The sequence below is a fragment of the Solanum stenotomum genome, chromosome 12 (assembly GCF_019186545.1).
Source record: "Solanum stenotomum isolate F172 chromosome 12, ASM1918654v1, whole genome shotgun sequence".
In the NCBI taxonomy this organism is placed as follows: domain Eukaryota; kingdom Viridiplantae; phylum Streptophyta; class Magnoliopsida; order Solanales; family Solanaceae; genus Solanum; species Solanum stenotomum.
The window spans coordinates 3592921-3602506 of NC_064293.1; the positions used below are offsets into that span (position 1 = coordinate 3592921).

The following is a 9586-nucleotide window of genomic DNA, read 5'->3' on the forward strand; positions in this document are numbered from 1 at the left end:
ATTTCTTTATTTATTATTCGTTTGTTTATTATTGGTATTTTAGCCTTTCCTTTGGTGTATTTACAATCTATGATATGTTCTCTTTGACTTACTACATAATATTCTTCTTTTTGGCATTTAAACCAGTTTCTTATATTGTTGGTATTTCGAATATTTTTTCTACGCTTAGGTCTAATTCTTTTCCTTTTATTTGTTCAAATATATTATTATCAAATATTATTTTTTGTTCTGCCGATTCAGTTAAATATTTACATTCATCATCAATTCTACAACTTAAATTCAATACAAAATTGTGGATGTAATTATCACCATACCCAAACAAATTTATTAGGTGGACCATTAAATTGGACAACACATAATTTTTACTGATAGACTTTTCTCCATATATACTTTCATTACTCTAATTTTTTTCAACTGGGAACACTTTGATTTTCTCTTGCCCAGTCAAATGGGTCACATTTCACTTTCATTGCTTTAATATTTCTTGTTCATTTTCCACATTCGTGTTTGACATATTTGACAATCATAATTCTTTTTATTAGGTGGACCATTGTACAACACATATAATTATTTACTTTTAGACTTTTCTCTATACATATATTTTCCCACAAGTTGTGTAATGGTTGTTAAAGAAGCTTTAATACATATTTCACCCTTAACTTGGTTTCAACAGACAACTATGCTCTCCAACTTTGAATGTGCACAAGTAGACACTTAAAACTAAAATTGAACAAGTAGACACACGTGTCCTACATGGCATAATACACGTAGGATGCCACATAGTACACAAATTTTCCATGTAAGGTGCCATGTAGGATGAATATGTCTATTTGTTCAATTTTATACAATTTTAAGTATCTACTTGTGCACACCCAAAGTTAAAGGTCACAGTTGTCAGCTGAAACCAAGTTAAGCGTCATGTTTATGTATTATGCCTTTCGTTTTTACTCAATTTTAATCACTATTAATGTCAACTGTTTCTGAGTGTATATCTCTATCTCTCATTTTCTGACTTGTATTCCAATATTCAGCCTCCTCAATCAAAAGTAGTATTCCTGAAGATGGCTGATGCCTTTGTGACATTTGCAGTTAAAAAATTGGGTGATTTCCTCATTCAGGAAGTTTCCCTGCTTACAAATCTCAGAGATGAAGTTAGATGGCTGAGAAATGAGCTACTCTTCATGCAGTCTTTCCTCAAAGATGCAGAACTAAAGCAAAGTAGAGATCAAAGAGTTCAACAATGGGTGTTTGAGATCAACTCTATTGCAAATGACGCTGTTGCTATACTAGAGACTTACAGCTTCAAGGCTGGTAAAGGTGACGATGGATTTGCTAGTTGTCCCAAGGCTTGCGCTTGCATCTGTAAGAAGGACACCAAATTCTACAAAGTCTCCAAGGAGATCCAATCACTCAAGCAACGAATTATGGATATCTCTCGCAAGCGAGAGACTTATGGTATTACAAATATCAATAATAATGCAGGAGATGGACCAAGTAATCGGCCAAACAGTCAGTCTGCCATGGTTCCAACATTGAGGAGAACTACCTCNACCTCATATGTAGATGAGGATCACATTTTTGTTGGCTTTCAGGATGTTGTAGAAACATTGCTAGCTGAACTTCTCAAAGCAGAGCTTCACAGAAGCGTCATCTCCATTTATGGTATGGGCGGATTAGGCAAGACAACTCTTGGGAGAAACCTATACATCAGTCCTAATATAGTCTCTAGCTTCCCTACACGTGCTTGGATATGTGTTTCTCAAGAGTACAACACCATGGATCTCCTTAGGAATATCATAAAATCCATCCAAGGTTGCACCAAGGAAACTCTAGATTTGTTGGAAAAGATGACAGAGAGAGATCTAGAAATTTACCTTCGTGATCTTTTAAAAGAACCCAAATACCTTGTGGTGGTCGATGATTTATGGCATAGAGACTAAAACGAGCATTTCCGGACAGCAAGAATGGCAGCAGAGTTGTTATTACCACACGCAAAGAAGATGTCGCTGAAAGAGCAGATAACAAAGGTTTTGTCTATTGACTTCGTTTCCTGAGCCAAGAAGAAAGTTGGGATCTCTTTTGTATGAAACTACTAGATGTTCAGGCAATGGTCTTAGCAATGGAAAGGTTAGCTAAGGATATGGTGGACAGGTGTGGAGGTTTACCTCTTGCAATTGTTGTACTGAGCGAACTACTTTCACATAAAAGAGGGTTCGAAGAATGGCAAAAGGTGAAGGACCACAATGGAGAGGCTAGCTAAGGATATGGTGGACAAGTGTGGAGGCTTACTTCTTGCAATTGTTGTATTGAGCAGACTACTTTCGCATAAAGGGGGCTAGGTGAATGGCAAAAGGTGAAAGACCGCTTTTGGAAGAACATTGAAGATGACTCTATTGAAATCTCCTACATACTATCATTAAGCTACAATGATTTGTCAACTGCGCTCAAGCAGTGTTTTCTGTACTTTGGTATTTGTCCAGAAGATCAAGTGCTCGAGGCTGAAAACATAATACGGTTGTGGATGGACGAGGGTTTCATACCAAGAGGAGAAGAAAGGTTGGAGGATGTCGCTGAAGGCTTCTTGAATGAGCTAATAAGATGAAGCTTGGTTCAAGTGGCTCGAACATTTTGGGAAAAAGTTACTGAATGTAAGGTTCATGATTTACTTCGTGATCTTGCCATTCAAAAGGCATTGGAGGTAAACTTCTTTGACATTTATGATCCAAGAAACCACTCCATATCCTCCTTATGTATCAGACATACCATTCATGATCAAGGAGAAAAGTACCTCTCACTTGATCTTTCTAACTTAAAGTTGAGGTCAATTATGTTCTTCGATCCAGATTTTCGGAACATGAATCTTATAAACTTCAGTAGTGTGTTCCAACATATATATGTGTTGTACTTGGATACTCTTGGTGGCACTGTACCTTATGCCATAGGATGTTTGTACCACCTCAAGTTCTTAAGCTTGAGAGGTATTGGTAATCTTTCCTCCTCCATTGGCAACCTCAAGAATTTACAGACACTTTGTGTCAAAAGTGAATTTAGACATTTGTGCCAACTACCCCCCGAGACAGCTGACCTAATAAATCTAAGGCATTTAGTTGCTCCGTATTCTGAACCTCTGGTACGTATAAGCAAACTCACTAGTCTTCAAATTCTTAAAGACATCTCTTGTGATCAGTGGAAAGATGTTGACCCTGTTAATTTAGTCAATCTTCTTGAATTAAGCATGATTGATATTACCAAATCTTACTCCCTAAACAACATTAGCAGCTTGAAAAACCTTAGCACTCTCAAATTGTTTTGTAGAGGTGGTCAATCATTCCCAGACCTTGAATTTCTTTATTATTGTGAAAAGCTCCAGAAATTGTGGTTAGATGGGAGAATAGAGAAACTGCCTCTGTTACCAAATTCCATCACAATGATGGTTCTTTTGGACTGAAAACTCATGGAAGATCCGATGCCTATTTTGGGAATGTTGCCAAACCTAAGAAAACTAGAATTTCTTAGAGCTTATCAAGGAAAAGAGATATTCTGCAGTGATAATAGCTTCCGTCAACTCGAGTTCCTTAGTCTTGCTTGTCTTGAGAACCTAGACACATGGCATTTAGCCACAAGTGCCATGCTTCTGATTAAAGGTCTTCGTATTGATCACTGTAAAAAGCTGAACAAGATTCCCCAGAGAATGAAAGACGTGAAGCTTTTCAAGCATACATGAAGTCTTATTTCATAAATAGTGTGTTAATAATATTCCGGTTAAACAGGAGAAGAAGCTGTCACTTGAAGACATTTTTGGTCAGTTGGAGTTTGTTCGTCTTTGTTGATCTTCGGAACTTGGTGAGTTGGCATTCAGCTACAAGTGCCATGCCTGTTATTAAAGGTTTGGGTAGACATGAGTGTTTAATTTGAAGTTGCATCAGATTCCAAAAAGAATGAAAAGTATGCTGTGTATTTGCATCCAGCTACTGATTGTGAGCTTTAGATGGATTTTTGCACAAAGCATTATAGGATTTGCATTGTTGCTACCCTGTTTCGAGGCCTAAGTAGGCCGTGTATGGAGGAAGATGTCAAGTGTCTCGGTTTATTTATACGGCTTAATTAGGACCAATTGATCACTTCTTTTGGAATACCTTGAAGACTATTTCCATTATGTTTATACATTAAGGACTAAATGAACCAAAGCTCGTATATTAAGGAGCATTTTCATGATTGCATAGCAAAGGAGTTCATTTACCTAACTAGCTTTAGTACCTATTTTTTGGGTTTTCTGATTCTGTACACACAAGCTCAAAAATCCGATGCCTCGTTGTTTCTGTTTTAGACAGATTCTATAAACTACAAAAGACGCCACTATTAATGCAAAAGTAGAGATGCAATGCGTATCAAAATAATCCAATCACTGCATCATGAATGGCAGATGATGCCCTCTTACGTCTACTTAAATGCTGCCACATTCATTCCATGCTAGTAATTAAGATCAACACTGCATCATCAATGGCAGAAACAACACCAAACACCACTACCGAGTAACAAAACCGAAAGTCAGACGATGACACACATCAGACTTTCACAAAAGGCAGTTGACAAAGTACAGATTTTGGTTCATAATTTTTTTTATTTTTTATTTTGGTAACAACTGTAAAAAGATTACCATAACCACCAAAGAACAATTACAACTAAAGAACACCTTATTTCTATTAACAGAAATGAGGCCTACAACAAAACAAACAACGAATTACATCTCTAGTTCTCTAATAAAGCTTCTACAATTCTGTGCTCTCTTAGTTTTACTAAGTAAACGTATCCTCTCCACTATCTCCTTCTTTATCTGTGTGACAGTCTCTATAATATGTACATACTTATTTCTAAGTTTCTTCCAATTCCTAGCATGCCAAGTATGATAAAGCACAGCTCCATAGCAAGCTGCTATGACTTCCTTCTGAAATTTCCTCCAGTGCTTCTTCTTGATGTTTTCCAGGACCTGCCGTATACCTCCAGCAGAAACACTTACCCGTCTCCATTTCTGTATCTCCAGCCATACTTCTTTAGTCCATCTACAATGCTCAAACAAGTGAGAATTAGTCTCCATCACTTCAACAATCAGTCTCATCATCTTGAATGTGGAGCCTCACTTTCCTCTCTTGTGTTAGCAGCCTACCATGTACANCCAGGACCTGCCGTATACCTCCAGCAGAAACACTTACCCGTCTCCATTTCTGTATCTCCAGCCATACTTCTTTAGTCCATCTACAATGCTCAAACAAGTGAGAATTAGTCTCCATCACTTGTTCATCACATAGGCAACAATCAGTCTCATCATCTTGAATGTGGAGCCTCACTTTCCTCTCGTGTTAGCAGCCTACCATGTACAGCCAGCCATACCAAAAATATATGCCTAGGCAAGGCCATTGAGGTCCATATTAATTCTGCATTCTTCAATTTTGGTCTCTGACCTATGATTGCCAAGTAGCTACTTGTAATAGAATACTCCCCATCTTTTGTGAGTTGATACCTGTCTTGAATGTACCATTGATGCATTTGTGCCTTGAGAGAAGTTAGTTTCCGCCAATACCAACTACTGTCCACTGGGGATGTGTGTTGCCAAATAGAGATATCCACTTTTATATATATGTCATGTACCCATTTTACCCATAACAACTCCTTGTTGACTGTTAGTTGCTAAATAAGTTGCCCCACAGATGCAACATTCCAATTACTACTACCTTTAATGCTTAATCCTCGTTGACTCTTTGGAAAGCATACCTGTTCCCATGATACTAGTGCAACCTTTCTTTTATCCTCAGACCCTCCCCATAGATAGGTTCTACAAATTTTGTCCACTTCTTTCAATACACTCTGTGGAAGGATAAAACTGCCCCCCAAAAACTCTGTATAGAAAACAAGAATGTATTTATCACTTGTAGCCTACCTGCATATGACAGATGCTTAGAATAAGTCAAAGTGATCCTTTGAGTGATTTTTTTAGCAATGAGTGCATGACAATCCATCAACTTCCATTTCTTAGGAGAAAGAGGTAGACCCAAATATTTAATAGGAAAATCCCCGATAGTGAACCTAGTCCTTATTAACAGTTGGTCTCTAATGCCATCATCTACTCCAGCTAGAAACAAGCTTGACTTCTCCATATTTGCTTCCAACCCAGACACTTTTGTAAAGTGTGCCAATGCCTCCATAACTCTATTCACAAACTCCATATTACCTTTGAAAAAATCATCAAGTCATCCGCAAATATAAGATGAGTAAGCTTCAATTTCTTACACATAGGGTGAAATCTAAAGTCTGGTAAATTCCCCATACTGTTCAGAATTCAAGACAAATATTCCATCACTAGCACAAATAGTAATGGTGAGACAGGGTCCCCTTGCCTAAGCCCCCTCTTCCCAGCAAAGAACCCATGATTTCCACCATTCACTTTGACTGAAAATTTTGGAGTTGTTACACATAGCATAATCCATTTGACAAACTCCCCAGGAAACCCAAATCCAATCAGCATCTCCTCTAGGAACTCCCAACTAACCAAGTCATAAGCTTTCCTCAAATCTATTTTCATTAGGCATCTTGGAGAAGCATTCCTCCTATTATAGTGTCTCAATAGGTCATGGCAAAGAAGCACATTATGCATCATAGATCTGCCTTCAACAAATGCTGATTGATTTGATGCTACTATATGATAGATTGCTTTCCTTAGTCTGCTACAAATCATTTTCGATATGATCTTCCTTCCTGCGGGCGTAAGTGATCATTGCCCCGCAAAAATCATATCAGACAGTCTTACGATTAAAAGATCTTTCCAATTTTGTAATGTGTGGGCACAACATCCTCAGTTCTTGACAACTGTGAAGGAAGGATGGGGTGTACATATTGAGGGTTGCATGATGTATAAGGTGGTGAGGAGACTTAAACTTTTGAAGCGGAGGCAAAAGAGGTTACATTCAGAAGCTTTTTCAAATATTGTTGCTGAAGCCAATACAGATAGGGATACTTTACGGAAAGCGCAGAAGCTCTACACTCCTGTCCTACAGATGAGGCATGTCAACAGTTAGAATACCAGGCTTATCACAAGTTTTGGAATTCTTCCTATTTGGCTGAAGTGTTCTTGCAACAACGCAGTAAAGCTACATGGATTAGATTGGGTGATGACAACACAAGGTATTTCTACTCTATCATAAAGCAGAAGAAGTTGAGGCATGCTATTACTCAACTAAAGGATAGTTCAGGAGTTTCACAAAATGAGCCGACCACAATTGCTAATATGTTTGTTCAGTTTTATGAGACCTTCTTGGTAGTAAAACAGTAAGACATGCAAATGGATTAATAATAAAACAGGGGCCACTGCTTACGGAGGTGCACAGAAAGGAGCTGATCCAACCCTTTGATCCACATGATGTGAAGGAGACAGTGTTCAAGATTAACAGAAATAGAAGCCCAGGTCCGGATGGGTTTGGAAGTAGTTTTTGCATTGCTTCATGGGGCATTGTAGGGCAAGATGTAACTAGAGCAGTGTTGGAATTTTTCCAAACCAGCAAGATTCTAAGGCAAGTCAATTCCACTAGTATTGCTCTTATTCCCAAGATAGAAAGTCCCGAGTTTGCCAGCCAATTTTGACATAAATTAATTTAACTTGACCTCATTTCATATCTATGACCTTCAACTTTGGATGTGCACAAGTAAACACTTAAACTTATATAAAGTTAAACAAGTAGACACATAAGTCTTTATGTGTCATAATACACATAGGACACCACGTAGGACACAATATGTAGGATGACACGTAGGACATGTATGTTTATTTGTTCAACTTATACAAATTTAAGTGTCTACTTGTGCACACCAAAGTTGGAAAACATAAATATGAAATGAGGTCAAACTAAAGGGCATATTTATATATTATGTATTATCTCAACTATGCTTTTTCACAGAGAATACATCAATTTCACCACAATAATTCGTTGGGCATATCAATTAGACACCAAAACCCAATAAAATACGCCTAAAACGAAAACCCGCAATTTTCAAAAGTTGTGATATCACAATTCGATCTCATAAGAAAATTATAAGCTAAATCCACAATTTGAGGGTTCAATTCTTACCTCAAATAGTTGAGAAATGGAGGTTTCTAAGAAGAAATCTCATCATCTCAATTTTTCTCCACTGCAATTGTCTCTTCTTCTGGCCCCAAAGTATTTGGAACCAATATGAAATTTGGGTCATTGTTATTTCAAATTTGTTTCGATTGTTAAATATAATTATTTTTTTTAATTTTCTTATATGTAAAGATGAATATCTTGGTAAAAAACTACAATTTTTTCTCAAGTGACCTAAAGAAGTAATTCACCCCAATTCATCCTTGTTAAACAATAAAAAGTTTAATTTATTTCATGACTCATGACTAATTTGGTGGGATTGCCACATTGCTTTAATTTTTTTCTCATTATATCTTTGTTAGTTACTTAATTATAATACATAAAAATAAACTTAACTTGGCTTCAGCTAGCAATTATGACATTTAATTTTAGTTGTGCACAAGTAAACATTAAACTTGTCTAAAATTGAACAAATAAGCAATTGGGTGGGTTGGACTAAATTTGGGCAGGACATAAGGGTTAAGATAATAATCGTGTCAAGACCCAACCCAATCCAATTTTTACTAAACTTAATTGTTTTATTTGTTCTTTTAAACTATTTTAGTACAAATAAAATTAATTTTTTCTTTATTATGACTATATATAACATATCAAATTGAAAAAAAAGTTTTTAAAAAACATTTTGACAAGAATTGTCATGAGCCAATTTAAGTTACATATCAACCCAATTTTTAATGGGTTGAGTGGATTTGGTTAAAATAGGTTCAGCTAATGAATGGGCGGGTCAAAAACCAACCCAAACTTAACCGGATTGAGCGAATTGGGTTAGATTACATTTGAAGAGCATGCGATGTAATATAAGTGATAAGTGATAATCTCTCTTAAATGATGATAATGAATATTGAATTCTGCCACTTTTCGATATAGTTGTTGAAAATTGTTGTTCGGTTTTTGTTCCCTATAAATGTGTTAAACGACATTAAGACTAATGCGTAAATATGCCCTTTAACTTGGTCTCACCTCACATTTATGTCTTTCAACTTAGATGTGCACAAGTAGAAAATTAATCTTGTATAAAGTTAAACAAATAGACAAACGCATTTCACGTGACATCCTGCACGACAATTTGTGTCCTATGTGTATTTGATCTCTTCACCATTTGCTTCAACTCCATCATCAACATAATCTTTATAGAATAATATCAATTGGTGTAGAATGAATTTGATTGGTTAGAATAAGAATATGCTTCTATTGAACTGTACCTTTCGCATACCTTGCATCTTTGTCCTTTTAAGATAATGGGAACTGTAATGTCCTTGTCTAATAATTGATTTTTTTTTCAAAAAACCGTATGGTCATATTTCATTTTTTCTAAACATAATTCACATTATTTGAGGTCTTACTTTTATGTCTATTGCTTCTGAACGGTATAATATGTGTTGGGTAACAAACCTATCCCACATCGGATGGAGAAG

The 9586-nt window shown here is 36.5% G+C and overlaps 1 protein-coding gene across 1 annotated transcript; it reads left to right on the plus strand.

Annotated features, from left to right (window-relative positions):
• The first annotated feature begins 1042 nt into the window (after nt 1–1042).
• Nucleotides 1043–1940, plus strand: LOC125846967 (disease resistance protein RPP13-like). The gene has a single exon (XM_049526682.1). The coding sequence runs from the start codon at nt 1062–1064 to the stop codon at nt 1938–1940; it is 879 nt and encodes a 292-aa protein (XP_049382639.1). The 5' UTR covers nt 1043–1061.
• Nucleotides 1941–9586: the final 7646 nt, after the last annotated feature.